Source organism: Mustela lutreola, chromosome 8 (assembly GCF_030435805.1).
Source record: "Mustela lutreola isolate mMusLut2 chromosome 8, mMusLut2.pri, whole genome shotgun sequence".
Taxonomy (NCBI): domain Eukaryota; kingdom Metazoa; phylum Chordata; class Mammalia; order Carnivora; family Mustelidae; genus Mustela; species Mustela lutreola.
Genome location: NC_081297.1, coordinates 142,907,101 through 142,923,601, shown reverse-complemented (window position 1 = coordinate 142,923,601; position 16,501 = coordinate 142,907,101). Strand labels below are relative to the sequence as shown.

General features: G+C 38.6%; 1 protein-coding gene across 2 annotated transcripts in view; it reads left to right on the top strand.

The window, feature by feature from the left end:
- The window catches only part of ENTHD1 (ENTH domain containing 1), a 99,875-nt gene that overhangs the window by 48,850 nt on the left and 34,524 nt on the right, over nt 1-16,501 (top strand). For both annotated transcript variants that reach the window (XM_059187033.1, XM_059187034.1), the window contains exon 5: nt 5,680-5,803. In XM_059187033.1, coding sequence (XP_059043016.1) covers nt 5,680-5,803 — 124 coding nt within the window. The remainder of the gene's footprint in view (nt 1-5,679; nt 5,804-16,501) is intronic.

Below are 16,501 nucleotides of genomic sequence, written 5' to 3'. Positions count from 1 at the left end.
TATAAATGATAATCAGTTGTCTCAATGTCACTTACTGAACAATCCATGTTTTCCCCATTGACTTGAATTGTGGTTTCTATTACATAATAAATTCCCATTTATGTTTAGGTCCATTCTTGGATTTTTCCATTTCTTTATATTAAAGATGTACCATTTAAAAGATCAGCTATAACATTAAAAATAAAGAAGAGGTTACTCATAAAGGGAAAGGGGAATAAGGTGGAGAGGATAAATAGAAGCTAGGATCCTTTGATTATACAGTGGCTTCAGATTTGTTATTGAAATCCTGGAAATATTTTTACATAATTATAAAACAATATTATACTAAAGAAAGTAATCCTTTAAAATGTAAAATAAAATTAAACAAACGCTCATTGCATTCAGTTGGTGTTTTTATTCTACGATGTTGGTGTTTTTGACCCAAGATTATTGTGAGTATAATGTGGAATGAATCAAATGAATATCATCTTTGTATCATCTTTGGTGCCCTTGAGAACTGGGATTCTTGGCATGAGGGAAAGGAGATAATGAATTTAAGATAGAAGAGACTGTCATGACCTCACAGACCTGAATTGGATTGAAGGTATATCAGTATAAACTCATGAGGATCTTACCTGAAATCTTTTGGAAAATGAACTCCTAAATTTTTCATCGTCAAGGGGAAGTCTCACAGAAAGTGTTAAAATGCATAGAATTGAATGAGAAGACAGCACAACGTATCAAAATATATGAGACACAGGTAAAATAGTTGTGGGGAGGAAATTTATAGCACTAAATGCTTGTATTAGAAAAGAGAAATGGTGTAAAATCAACAATTTAAGTTTCTTTGAAAAAACTAAGAAAAGCAAAATAAACCTACATGAAACAGAAGAAAGAAAATAAAGAATAGAAATTAGTGAAATTGAAAGCAGGAGAACTGTTAACAGAAAGTGAATGACATAACAAAACCTAGTTCTTTGAAAAATATAAAACTGATAAACTTCTAGCAAGACTGATGAAGAGAGAAGACCCAGGTTACCTATATCAGGATGAAATAGGATATTCCTGCAGTTCCTGTAGCTATAAAAGGATAATAAAGAATTACTGCCAGCAACTCTATGCTCATAAGTTTGACAATTTGAAGAACTAGAACAATTTCTCAGAAAGCACAAACTACCAAAATTCAAAGATGATGAAAAAGAACATGAATAGTTCTATAACCATTTTTTAAGTGAATTTGTAGTATCAGTCTCCTGAAAAATCTCCAGGCCCAGATGGTTTTACTGGAGAATTCTATCAAAGATTTAAATAAGAATTGACACTATTTTCATACAGAGGTCTTTCAGAAAACAGGAGGGAATGCTTCCCAGTTCATTTTATGAGGCAAGTATTATTCTGCTACTAAACCCAGAAAAAGAAACTACAAAGTGTATATATATATAATATAGACTATTATCTCTCATGAAATTAGATGCAAAAATCCTCAAAAAATTTTACCCATCGAATCCAGCCATGTATTTTTAACATTTCAACATTTGAAAGCCAGTCGATGCAATTCATCATATCAACAAATTAAAGAAGAAAAATCATAGGATTTTGTCATTGATGCAGATGAGCATTTATTAACAAAATTCAACACCCATTTATGATAAAAACTCAGCAACTAGAAATAAGGAATTTCCTTAGTTTGATCAAGATAACCTACACAAAACCTACAATAGCATCATTCTTAACAGTGAATGCTTTCCTTTCAAGATCAGGAACAAGGCCAGGACTTATTCAACATAACACTGGAAGTTCCAGCCACTGCAACAAAAAAAAGGTATGGAAAATAGAGAGGAAAAAATTAAATTGTCCTTGTTTTGAGATAGTCTGCATAGAAAATCTCAAAGAGATGACAAAAACAAACTTCAGGTGCCTGGTTGGCTGAGTTGGTTGAGCATCTGATTCTTGGTTTTGGCTCAGGCTTGTGCTCTCTCTAAAATAAATAAATAAATCTTAAAAAACAAGGACGACAACAAAAAACCCTCATAGAACCAGCACGTGAATTCAGTAGGGTTATAGGGTGTAAGATCAACATACATAAATAAGTTAACATTTTTATGTACTAAGAGTGAACATGTTGAACCTGAAATTAAGACACATCCAATTTGCAGTTAATGCTCCAAAATGAAATCCTTAGATATAATTGTAACAAAACATATGTAGAATCAGTATGCTGAGAATTATAAAATACATAATTATAAAAATACTGATGAAGGAACTTAAAGACTAGTCAAACATACCATGTTCATGGGTTAAAAGATTTGTCATAATAAAGATGTCCCTAATTACTCTATAAGTTTAATGGAGTTCCTGTCAAAATTTCAGCAGTTTTTTTAATACAGAGATAACAAAGTTATAAAATTCATATGGGAAGGCATAGGCCCTAGAATAAATAAAACCATCTGAAAAAGAAGAATAAAGTGGAACTAATCTTGCTGCCTATTAAAGCCTATTTCATAGCTACCATAATCAAGAGAGAGTGGTATGGGTGGAGAGATAGATACCTATCTTTTTCTAGATAGAAAACCAAGAAAGACCCACACCAATATGGCCAATTGATTTTTAACAGAGGAACCAAAGGAATTCAATGGAGGAAAGATAACCTTTTCAACAAATGATGTTGGAACAATTGGACATTCATAGGCAAAACCATGAACCTCAATGTAAACCTCATAGAAATTGAGTCCAAGTGGATCATGGACTTAAATATAAAATGTAAAACTATCAAACTTTTTAAAACTACTGTAGAAAAATCTTTGGGATCTAAGGCTGGCCAAAAACATGATCCCTAAAAGAAAAAAAGTTAGACTTCATCACACAAGGGTATAAACACAAGTTACAGCCTGAGAGAAAATATTTGCAACCCACATATTCAGCAAAGGACTAATATCGGGAGCATAAAAGCGAAACAAAACTTCTCGGAGTCCTGCATGTGACTCTTAATCTCAGGGTCATGAGTTTAGGCCCCATGTTGGGCAGGGAGCCTACTTTTTTAAAAATTAAAAAAACCTCAAAATCCTAACAGTTAAAAACCAAACAATCCAACTAGAAAATGGGCAAATGACAAAAACTGTCACTTCAGCAAATAAAAATGGCAGATAAGCACATGAAAAGATGTTCATTATCACCTGTTAGGAATATGTAATTTTTTTCAAGATTTTATTTATTTGACAGATATCACAAATAGGCAGAGAGGCAGGCAGAGAGAGAGGAGAAAGTAGGCTCCCCGCTGAGCAGAGAGCCCGATGTGGGGCTCGATCCCAGGATCCTGAGACCATAACCCGAGCTGAAGGCAGAGGCTTTAGCCCACTGAGCCACCCAGGCGCCCAGAATATGTAATTTTAAACACATAATGAAATATAGGTGTGCCTGGGTGGCTCAGTGGGTTAAGCCTCTGCCTTCGGCTCAGGTCATGATCTTAGGGTCCTGGGATCAAGCCCCGCACCGGGCTCTCTGCTCAACAGGGAGCCTGCTTCTCCCTCTCTCTCTGCCTGCCTCTCTGCCTACTTGTGATCTCTCTCTGTCCAATAAATAAATTTTTAAAATCTTAAAAAAAAAAATAAACACATAATGAAATATCAAAGTGGCTAAAATAAAAAATAATGACAACACCAAGTTTTGGCAGACATGTGGAGAAATTAGATCACTCAAATATTACCAGTGGAAATGTAAAATTGTGTAACAATTTTGGAAAACAGTTTGGCAGTGTCTTAAAAATTAAACATGCAACTACCATACAACCTGGCAATTGCATTCTTAGGCATACATCCCAGTGATATGAAAATTTATTTGATATGAAAATTTATTTCATTTTCATATGAAAACCTGTACATAGTGTTAACAGCAACTTTATTTATAGTAACCAAAATCTGGAAACAATCCAGATTTCCTTTGATAGGTTAAACAAACTGTGATACATCTATACCATGGATACTACAGAGCAATAAAAAGGAACAAGTTATTAATAAATGAAACAACTTGGATGAATTTCTGGGAATTATGCCAGGTGAAAAAAGCCAATTCCAAAAGGTTATGTCCTGTAGGATTCCTTTTATATAACATTCTTCAAATGTCAGAATTACAGAAATGGAGAACAGATTAGTAGTGGTGGGGGGCAGGCTATGGTAATAAAAAAGTATCAGGAAGGATCTTTATGGTGAAGAGAATGTCCTCTATTTTGACTGCATCAATGTCAATATCCTGGATAATATTGTACTACAGTTTTTAAGATGTTACCTTTAGGGAAAACTGGGTAAAGGATACACAGGATCACTCTACTATTTCTTACAACTGAATATGAATCAACAATGATTTTAAGATGAAAATTGAAAATAAAAGAAGTGGCAAATCATTTGGAAAATGGTTTGGCAGTTTCAAGGAAGTTAAAAGCTAACCTATCCTATGACCTAGCCATTCTAGTTCTGTGTAAATATCCAGGAGAAATGAGTATATTTGTCCATAAAAAGATTTGAATAAGAATGTTCATAGTAGCTTTATTCATAACAGCTGAAATTTGGAAACAATCCAAATGCACATATGGAGGAAAATGGATAAACAAATTGTGGTATATTCATACAATGGAATACTTCTTATTAAAAAAAAAGGAACTGATACACATAAAATATGGATAAATCTCACAAACATGTTAAGCCATGGGAATCAGATACAAAAGAATACATACTATATGATTACATTGACAGGAAGCTCAAGAACAGGCAAACTCCTTGATTACGGTAGAAGGTACAATACTGTGTACTGGTAGCAGGGGAATGGTGTCAGCTGGAAACGAGCTGGAGGAACTTTCTGGAATGACAGAAATGTGGCTACACAGGTGTACACAAAATGTTAAAACTCATTGAGCTCCACACTTAAGATTTATGCATTCTATGTTAATTATACCTTAAATAAAGTACTGTGGAACAAATCTCTGTTCATGGGGGTGAAAAGATATGTCAACTGATCCCACCATGTACTTTATTTGAATCCTCTCTTAGACAAGCTATAGAACAACCTACTTACGGCACTTAGGAGAAATTGAAAAGATGAGTTTCTAATTGATGACATTAGAGAGTTGTGAAGTTTCTAGGTATAAAATAATAATCATTGTTAAAGAGTTTTTGTCATTTCAAGAGATATACTGAAATAAGTGATACATCTAGGATTTGCTCCACAATAAAACAGATGAGGAGTGGGAGTATATGGATAAAACAAGACTGGCCATGCACTGATTTGTTTAACCTGCACGGCTGGATTATCATCTGTTTTTTTACTCCATGATAAAAAGGTAAAGTTTTAAAATATGAATGAAAGATACACATGGGTAGCTTTATTATTGCCAGTAGAACAGAAGAATCATCTTCCCAGATAGCTCAAGGGCTGATAGGGACAGTTAATGCCTCAAAGAGAATCATGGCTTGCCTGCACCAGCTGTCTTCATCAAGGAGTGAGGATCTCCAAGGGTAGAAAACCACCCTGTACCCAGTGGACACCGAGTGCATAGCTAACTTATATATGGGTTCTTTCAATTAAAATGTGTTTATGTTTGCCCATATAGACACACTGTAGCTTTATAAATTGTCCACCTACTATAACAAACTGAAGCACTGGGATCAATTACTTTTTTCAACCTTCATGTGCTCTCCTATTTTCTCTAAGGACTTGATGTTATTTTATGAGGATGATCCAAAGCCACTTTTGCCGACAATTCCTCCTTCCATTATCTCGTCAACTAAATGGCTATCAGAAGGACCAGCAGACGTTTGTAACCTCTGGGATGCAGGTAAATTGGTTAAAAGATTAGAAAGGCGACTCAGAAACATGAATAAGCAGCATTGACAGGAATTGCTTTTCATCAGATTTTATTTTGCGAAATACAGCAGCAGTGGCTTTAATTTAACTTCGATAATGAGGGATGAGACTAGCATGGATGAATTCAACCCACACATGATCCTGTAATCTTAATTAACATTTGTTTCAGTGGGGTTTTAGTCCCTCTATTTTGCTTTTTTCCTTTTACATTGTGTCGAAAATTATTAACTGCAAACCTCAAATCTCTTATGAATGGTTTTAAATGCAGAAAAATTAGAGTTCCTTTTTTCATTTGTGTTAACTTCGCTTTGATAAAGAGTTTAAATTGTGACATTTTTCATAAGCAAGCATTGGACCAAAATGTGAAAAGCAAGATGTACGGCATCCCACAAATTGGCTAATCACCTCTTGAATAATTAACATTAGAGAAAGTATGGTATAAAATGATACAGACTGCCCTCCAATAAATGACATATCCATTTCCACCTGGGCTTGGCTGCTGCTCGGGCTCTGATTGATTCACACTGGAGCCACTCCATACTGTCCCTGTTCTTCAGAAACTCGATTTTTAATACATCCTTCCTCTTGCTTTTCTCAAAAAATAGGACTCAGGACCCTCTGCCAAGATGGGAATGAAACATTCTCATTAGTATCTTTCAGCCCTTCATTTATCCGTGCTTTTCTATTCAGCCAGGCAACCTTTCCCTCACTGCAGAGGTGGCTCCTTATGTTTCGAGTTTCATCTGCTCCCTCATCTTTAGGCCACGTGCTGTGCTTTCCTCCTCCTATAGATCCCCAATATCCAAATAAAAACTGTAGTCGATTAGAATAGATTTCTTTTACGGGTTCATGTTTATATAATTTTCTTATAAAACTCATCATGAGAATGATGAGGAGGATATTTCAATAAACACGGATCACGGAGTTGTGGGTTATGGTGATATTTGTAGTACAAGGATGGTATAATTACTCACATGGATAATTCGTTATAAGTGCTTACCATTTTCAAGACAGCTTGCTCCATATTCTTAGAATACACTTTATGTCAACTGATCCAGATCCAGAAGCTTCAAAGAAGAATGGTAAGGAAAACCTTTTTTGTGATCTAATGTCCCCTCATAGTCCCCCACCCCCAACATTTTAAAAATAGGCTTCATTTTTTAAAGCAGTTTTAGGTTCACAGTAAAATTGAGTGGAAGGTACAGAAATTTCCCCACATACGCCTGCCTCCAGACAAGAACAACCTTACATCTGTTGCAGTCAGTGAACCTACGTTAACGCTTTCATCGCCCAAAGACCGTGGTTTCCATCAGGGATCATTCTTTGTGTTGTTGTGTTCTGTGGGTTTGGACGAGTGTCTGAAGACATGTATCCGCCACTGCAGTATCATACAGACTAGTTCACGGCCCTGCCAGACTCCTTGTGCTCTGCCTGCCGTTCCTCCCTTCCTCCTAACCCCTGGCTGCCGCTGATACTTTAACTGTCTCCATAGTTTTGCCTTTTCCAGGAAGTCCTATAGCTGAGCTCACACAGGATGTGGCCTTTTCAGACTGACTTCTTTTATTCAGCAGCACATTGAAGGCTCCACCATGTCTTTCATGGCTTGATAGCCACTTCCTTTTTAGTGCCGAATGGGATATACCAGGGTATTTACCCATTCACCTGCTGAAGAACATCTCGGCTGTGTCTAAGTTTGGGCACATTTAAATGAAGCTGCTGAGAATATCCATGGGCCCATTCTCGTGTGGAAATAAGTTTCCCCAGCCAACATTGTAATACAAGTGAAATGGAATATAAATGAGCCTAAGAGGCAGCCCTGTGGAGGAAAAGAGTCACAAAACATATTGAGTGAAGGATGATTCCACCATGTTCCTTGGTTGGAACTCATCTTGATTGGAGGAGTTTTCCTACTTTTGAGCCTGCCTTTTCTCCTGCTTTTCCTTCACACCAATTTCAGAGGTGTCTTGCTAAAGTGCAGGTCTATGCATTTCACTTCCCAGCTTAAAAACTTTCCACAGTTTTCTACGCCAATAGGATGTCTAGTTTCTTCACGCTGTCATAGGAGACTTTTCATGGCCTGGTTGCCGCCAACATTTGTGACCTCATCACCCAGAACTGCCAACATTCCCGTTGCTCTGCAACGTTCTGTTACTTGTGTAGTTTCTTCTCCTTAGAAAGTCTTTGTTCCAGTTACTTCAGCTGTGTAACACATTGCTCTCAAACTTTCTGGCATAAAATAACCATTTATTCTGCTCATGGATTCTCTGGGTCAGGAATTAGGACAGGGCACAGTGGGGATGACTTTTCTCTGCCCCATGACGTATGTTTGGGCCTCAGCCCGAGAACACAAAGCCTGGGGATGGGAATCATCTGAAGGCGCATTCACTCATGTGTCTCGTAGTTGGTGCCCACTATCGGCTGGAGGCCTCAGTTTCTCTCCACATGAGCCTCTTCATGTGGTCTCTCCACATAGGCTAGTTTGGGCTTTGTCACAGCATGGTGGCTAGGTTCCAAGGGTGAGCATCCGGTAAAAGAAAGGACTGGGCAGAAGCTGAAAAATCTCAAAAGTCGTGCTGTGGTACTTCCTTCCCATTCAGTTCATAACGCAATCATAAAATCTCGCCCAAGTTCAAGGGGAGGGAATGTAGACCCCCCACGCCTCTATGGACAAGTGTCAATGTCATATTGAAAGAAAAGCATACAGATTGATGTGTGTGTTAGTACAGTCATCTTTGGAAAATACAATCTGCCACCGTCCTCCACAAAGTTATGGATGCTTGACAAAATTCTATTTAAACAGCAAGGCCCAGCTCAAATGTCACTATTGCTATAAAATCTTTTCTACATAACCAGTTTTTCCTTTCACTGTGTTCCAATGAGACTTTGCCTATAACATTAGATATGAATTTATAGTTGTGTATCATTTTATAAGTTTTATCTATTTTTTATTAGATAAGTAATAAGTGAATATACTCTTATTTCTTAACTTCAAACAGTATAGAGTCAAAAATCCTCCTTGACTGTCCCTCACCCTAGCACAGTTCCCTCCCCAGAGTTAACTGTTATTATCAATTTGTTGGTTACTCTTCAGGTCTTTTTTTGTGCGTTTGTATACATACCTGTACCTTTGGAAGTATGGAGAACTGACTTTATTTGGATTTGGAATTTTCTGTATTTTTCTGGAACTTTTTAAAGCAATATCACTCGGCAATCCTTCAGTGTATGTCGATATCTAGAGATTTACCTATATATTTTTTAACTCCTACATTGCCTGGATATTATAGTTTATTTCCCTGCTGATAGACAGTTGGTGTTTTATATTTTTCACTATTACAAGTGATGGTTCAGTGAATAGCTCTGTGCACATATGTGGGTGTTTCTTTAGGGAGGATTCCTGGAAATGGAATCCCTGGGTCATAACTAAAAAATTTTCATTTTTTAGTGAATACTGCCAAATAGCCCCTCAAAATATCAGTACCAATTTACACTGGCTTGCAGTTTATAAGAGTACTTATTCACTCATACCCTTACTGGCACTTGATATTTTTCAAGTCTTACATTTTTATCACTTGGAAAAGGTTGCATTGCGTGGTAGGTATAATTTGCATATCTCCATGTATTTCCTCGTCTGTGCATTGCCTGCTTTTATCCTTAATCTGTTTTTCTTTTGGATTGTGCCTTGTGTTTATTTAAATTAAATGACTGGAACGTTTTTATATATGTTGTTAACCTTAAGAATAAAAACTGCCAGTTATTTTACCGGCAAAAGATGGGGTTATTTGGGAATAGAAGAATTGCAATCCAGGATAAACAAGTGGTGGCCAAACCAAGGCAAATCCAAGGAACAAGGGCGAGGTACACTTTTTTTAAAGAGAAAATGGATAGTTGGGAAGGCTGTTATAAGCTAAACGTCCACTGGGGTAAACTGAGAGTTCCAAGTGTAGAGGCTTCTCATTGGCTGAGCTGTTGCTGGAGGGGAGGGGGATAAGGAAAGCTACTCTTCCCCCACCTAAATGGTAGAGTAATGTGCTCAGGCAAGGTCAGCTCCGGCTCTTCCTGCTGCACCTGCAACCGACTGGAGTGGTAGGGCGTGAGAGCTCCCCTGGGGAGACTCCAGACTCTGTTTTAGTGAGGGTTCTCCATTACTAATTTCCACTTACTAATCCTTTCTGTGACTTATGTTGCAAATATCACCTTCTAGGCTAGGGGCTGTTTTTCAGATTTCTTTATAGAAGATTTTTGTTTTCTTGCTTTTGTAGAGGTTTTATGTAGTCATGCGTATTATTATTTCCTTCCAGAGCTTTTGTTTTTTATATTTTGTTAAGTTTATTTTATATTGCAGTATAATTAACATACACTGTTACATAAGTTTCAAGTGTGCAACATAATGATCCAGCAATTCAGTACACTACCCAGTAGTGCTCACCGTGATAAGTGTAGTCACCATCTGTCACCGGACAACATTATTGCAGTTGTATTGACTCTATTTCCTGTTTGTACCTCTTAATTCCCTTTATCTATTCCATCTCCCTCCCCACCTCCCCCTGGAAGCCACCGGTTTGTTCTCTGTATTTAAGAGTCTGTTTTATTGTTTGTTTGTCTTTGTTTCTTTGTTTGTTCCTTTGTTTCAATTCTTAGATTCCACATATGAGTTAAATCATATGGTATTTGTCTTTTTTTTGGTATAACTTTCCAAAGAAGACAAACAGATGGCCAACAGACACATGAAAAGATGCTCAATATCAGTAACCATCAGAGAAATGCAAATGGAAATCACAACGAGATACCACTTCACACCTGTCAGATTGGCTAGAATAAAAAGGACAAGAAATAACAAGTGTTGGCAAGGATGTGGAGAAAAAGGAATCTGTGTGCACTGTTGGTGAGAATGTAAATTGGTGCAGCCACTGGAAAACAACATGGAGGTTCCTCAAAAAATTACAAATAGAAATACCCTATGATCCAGTAATCCCACTACTAGTATTTACCCAAAGAGGATAAAAACAGTAATTCAAAAGGACACTTGCACCCCTATGTTTACTGCAGTATTATTTACAATGTTCAAGATACTGGACAACCCACGGGTCTGTCAATAAATGGATGGTAAAGAAGATGTGATGTGTGTGTATATATATTCATATATATGTGAGTAATATTCCATTGCATATATATATACGTATATATTCCATTGCGTGTGTATGTATTTTTGTGTGTTTGTGCATATATATACACATAGATATACACATGTATAGTCATGAAGAAGAGATCTGGTCATTTGTAACAACAACAAATTATACCCTAGAGGTGAAATAAGTAGAGAAAGGGAAATAAGTTGAGAAAGACAAATACCATATGTGTGTGTGTGTGTGTTTTGTTTCGTTTTAGAGAGAGAGCACGTGCACATGTGTGCAAGCGGCAGGGCAGGGGGGCAGAGGGAGAGACTGCTCAAGCAGACACTCGGCTAAATGGGGAGCCCAACTCTGGGCTCAATCCCAGGACCCTGAGATCATGACCCAAGCCAAAATCAAAAGTTGGATGCCCAACAAACTGGGCCACCTTGGTGGCCCTTTGTGTGTTTTATTTTATTTATTTAAAGATTTTATTTATTTGTCAGAGAGAGAGAGCATGAGAGCGTGCACAAGCAGGCAGAGAAGCAGGCTCCCTGCCGAGCAAGGAACCCGATATTGATACTGGACTTGATCCCAGGATCCTGGGATCATGACCTGAGCCAAAGGCAGTGGCTTAACCGACTGAGCCACCCAGGCGTCCCCCTTTATGTGTTTTGAAGAAGGTTTCCCTTATATCAAATTCATAGTACGTATTCACCAATTTCTAAATGTTGTTTTAGTGTTTTAATCCATCTGGATTTAAAGTATTTGTTATTGGTTCTAGATATGATGGGCCACCACTTGTCTCAAGAACATTTATTGACTAGTTCATTTTTCTCTACTGTTTTAAAATGACTCTTTAACCTGTACTAAATAGTATCTGTTAACAACTCTTTTCTGTTCTCTTGATCCGTTTTTCCAGTCCTGGTCTGTTTAAATTTTTGTAACTATGTAATAATATGCCATAGTATGGATGTATTCTATTTTACTTAACCAGTACTATAGTAATTGTAACTTAGTTATTTCCATATTTTTACTATTATAATGATGAAATGACATCTTTGTCCCCTCTCAAATAAGGTAGGCTTTTTATTTATCTCATTGTTAGTTATTATTTATATTATTATTTTATTTTTCACAATTTGATGCAGATTCTAAAATACATTATTCTGAATTTCTGTTGATAAATTCTGTCCAGTTTACAACTTACCCTGTCGTCAAATGGTTCTGCTTTACATGTTATGATTTTGGCAACTTCAGCCCATGGCAAAAATAAAGGCGGAAAGTCATTCTGTGCAACTGCAACATCCTCTCCTCTCGCGCCTTCTCCCTCCTCGGGCACTCAGCGGCCTGCTGGTCCCACCGGCCTGCAGCGTGGGGGAGTCCTTGCGCCCTCACTGACCCTCCGTCATGGCTCCACTGACCCCCCGACATGGCTCCACTGACCCCATCCCTTTCTTTAACTGCCTGAGTGGCCACTCTTGAATTTTGTGCTCATCGTTCTTTGCTTTCTTCTTACTTGTACTACTTACGTTTATTCTCCAAACAATATGTTACTTGGTTTTACCAGGTTTTCAACTTTACCTACATGGGGTCATTTTGAATTTATTTTTGGTGACTTATTACTCAACACGTTCTTGAGATTCATCTGTGCCTGTTGTCAATGTCATGGTTGTCGTTTGTTTCCACAAATGCTGTATGGTGTTTACTGTACACGTACGTTTGAGTGTGTGTGTTCCGTTCCACTATCATCAGTACCATGGCAAGGTTTTTTGCATTGTGAACAGTGCTGTTCGTGAACGTACTTATATACTCCTCCTGCCTCTCATGAACAAGAGTTGGTCTGGGGCATAGATCTGGAAGTGAAATTGCTGACGGTTCAGTATACATATCTTCAAATTAACTAGGTAATGCCCAGTTTTCTCCAGAGTTCTACTTGTCCCACATCCTCACCCAGCCTTCATATTGTCATTTTTAGGAAAAGAAAAATTGCCAATCTATTGAGTGAGAATTAGTATAGTATTTGTTCTAAAAGTTCTTTCAAATAATGAAACGGAGCGTATTTTCATATGTGTGTAGTTCATTCATGTTTCCTCATCTATGAAATGTCTGTTCATATCTTTTGGCCATTTTTCTATTTGGTTGTTTGTCCTTCTCTTAGTTGATTTGTAGGAATTCTGTTACCTATTCTGGAAACTAAACATTTCATTTTGTAAAGTTGTTCCAGTCTGTGACTTGTCTTTTCTCTTTGCAAGGGTCTTTTGAGTAGCAGAAATTCTCAATTTTAATGAGGTAGAATTTTATTCTTTATGGATTGTACTTTTTGTATCTTGCTATTTAAATTCTTTCTTGTCTCAAGACCATATAGCCCATTTCTTTCAAGGCTAAAATTTTCCTGGTTTTGCTCTCCACAATTACAATTTTAATGCCTTTAGAACTGGTTTTTATGAGTGGTTGAAGCAGGAGTCCGGTTTTACTTCTAAACGGATAACCAGCTGTCCTGGCATCATTAATTGAAAAGTCTGCTTTTTCTCCAATGAACGTTTGAAAAGCTGCGATGCTATTTATATCCTAAAGCAAGTTTTCCCATATGTATGGATTTGTTTCTGGACTCTATCTATTCTGCTCCAAAAGTTATGTGACTGTCCCTGCACCAACAAATAGTTTTAATTACCCTACCTTTGCAATAATTCTTGATGACTTTTCCCTCATCAGGAGTGTTTTTGTCTCATTTTGGTCTTTTGCTTTTTCACATAAAAGCTTGTCAAGTTCTGTGGGCGGGGGGGGGGGCCTATTAGTTTTGATTGACACTGCCAGTCTTTACCAGACTGTGTCCTGGGACCCAGCAACAGTAGAAACGAGGCTGAACCACAAATTTAAAGGCACCGGCAAGGCTTAATGTGGGCAACAGCTGCAGCTGACAGGAAACACAGCCCTGACAAAGGAGCCAGACCCAAACACTAGCCAGCGACAGTTTTAAAGGACCTAAGCCACATGAGGAGTGACATCTAATCCTGTAGGGGTGGGCCAGTACACAAAACTGGGCTCGCAGGCAGGCTTGGCAGAACAAGCTTCTCCATACATTGTATGTTTCATTTTCATGTTAAGTCTCCATCTCTGGGCAGGATTTTTCGCATTATAATGAGGGAGAAAGTTGGTGAAAAGTCCAATTTGGTGACCATCTTGTCTTGGACTAGTTTTAACCGGTCTAGGCTTGCTCCTTGGCTGGTGCTTTGCTAGAAAAAGTGGTAATAGCCGGCTGGAGTGTCCCAGGTGCAGAGGGACTTGTCCCCTACCGCCTCAGATCTTTAAATCAGTTTTTACGATTTACAACACCATATCATTCTATTCATTTAAGTCTTCTTTAATACATTTTACAGTTTTCTTGCACACAGGTCTCCCATGTCCTAGATTAAGTCCTAGATGTTTAGATATTTTTGTTGCTACCCTAAATGGTATTTTATAAATTGCATTTTCCAACTGTTGATGGTGAAAAGAAGTGTAATTAATTTTTGTATATTGATTTTGTAGGCAGTGACCTTGCTTAATTAACTCTCACTAATTTTCCTAATTTATCTGTAGATTCTTCTGGGTTTTTAATGTTGAAAGTTATATCATCTGTGATTGATGGCAAAATTGTTTCTTTGTTTATAAACTGTATCCTTCGTATTGTTTTCTTACTTCCCCATGCTAAGTAGAACCACTCAATGTTGAATGAAAGTGTGATCATGGGCTTCCTATACTTGGTCTGTATCTTAAGAGAATTCTTTCAACATTATGCCATTAGGATGGGCTTGCTGGGGGTGCCTGGGTGGTCAGTGGGTTACGCCTCTGCCTTCCCCTCAGGTCATGATCTCTGGGTCCTGGGATCAAACCCCACATCGGGCTCTCTGCTCAGCGGGGAGCCTGTTTCACCCTCTCTCTCTGTCTGCCTCTCTGCCTATTTGTGATCTCTCTCTCTGTCAAATAAATAAAAAATATTTTAGAAAAAAAAAAAAAGACAAGATTTGCTGTATGTATTTTGCAGATCTCCGTTCCTAATTCATTAGCGGTTTTCTCATGAGCATACATTTAATTTTCTCCATTTTTAGCATCTGTATTAATGCTTGTAGGTTTTTCTCCCTTGAGCTATTAATTTGGGAAGTAGTTGATTTCCAAATATTAAAACCACCTTGACTTCCTTGAATACACTCAATTTGGCCGTGCTCTATTTTCTTATGGATATGTTGCTGACTTTGATTTGCTGGTGTTTCGTTTAGGGGTTCTGCTTCTACATCTAGGAGTGAAATTAACTGGGATTATCTTTTCTAATACTCTCTTTATCACATTTCGGTATTGAGATTTTGCTAGGCTCATAAAAAGAGTTGGAACCATTTGCTCTTTTTTGAATACTCTGGTTTGTGTAGGATTGTTTGTGATGATGCCAAAGTAGCTAAGGGCTTCTGTAAGTTCACTCACACTGCCCACTGAAGGGCTGCAGGCCGGGTAGGCAAGTCCACCCAGAATATATGCACCCCCATGAGGGCAAAGTACTGCTCCCTTTATAGTGGAGAGGTCCGGTATAACCGAGCTGACACTGGGTCACTGGCTATTTTCCCTGGAAGATGGTGCCAGGCTATGGATGTAGCTGTAACCTCTACTCTCGACAGCTTAGGCACTCTGCAGTTGGGTGGCCGGGTCACCCTGGCCAGGAGGAGTTCATGTCAGGGAGCCCTGCCAAGCCTCCATCCCTGCCACATGGTCAAAGCCTATTGGACAGCCACAGGAGTGACCAGGAAAAGAGGACAATTGGTGGCCAGTAAACAGAGTGTCTTCTCCACTTGCTTTTTGAGGGCCTCTTCCACAGGGAATGTCCCATGGCAGGCATTTCTGCAGGTCGTGAATATCCTCACATATACATCCCGACAGGTCCATCCGCATACTTCTTTGTCCTCAGTCTTGTTACCTCTGCATCATCCCTGGGGTCATTTCCAGCCTACAGAAGACAAGCATGACAAAGCTCGTGGGGAACACTGGTGCCCTTGCCGAGTGCATTCCTCATGCCCTGGGGAAGCAGGTGTCCTCCAGGACAGTTAGAAGGTGGTGGAGCATGTTGTATGTAACAGATCCCGCCCAGTAGTCCCATCGTGTGGAAGCTTGAGGTTTCCTTTCCAGGGTGCCAGAGAAGTACCTGTTGTTCTGAAGGCCATTCCTGAGTCCCATACAGGATGCTCTCTCGCTCTCTGGCACGCGCGCTCTCTCTCTCCCTCTTTTTTTCCAGTCCTGCTGAAAAGTTAGGGTCTTGGGAGACTTTCCTGAACATTTTACTAAAAATTGACACACCACTGGCACACCCTGCCTTGCCCCCACTCTGTCTTCTCAGTAGCACTAGACAGCCTCTGAAGCATGTACCTATTTGATTTAGCAAGAGACTGGTCTGATGCGGGAATTCCCCAGCCCACCCATGGGTGTCATGTGAATCCACCTTGACGCTGGGCTCTGCTCTTTGCTGCTTCTAGGTATATACTCTGCTTTTCAAAGCAGTTGCATGCTGTATTTGTGTGCTGCTCATGAACTGGGTA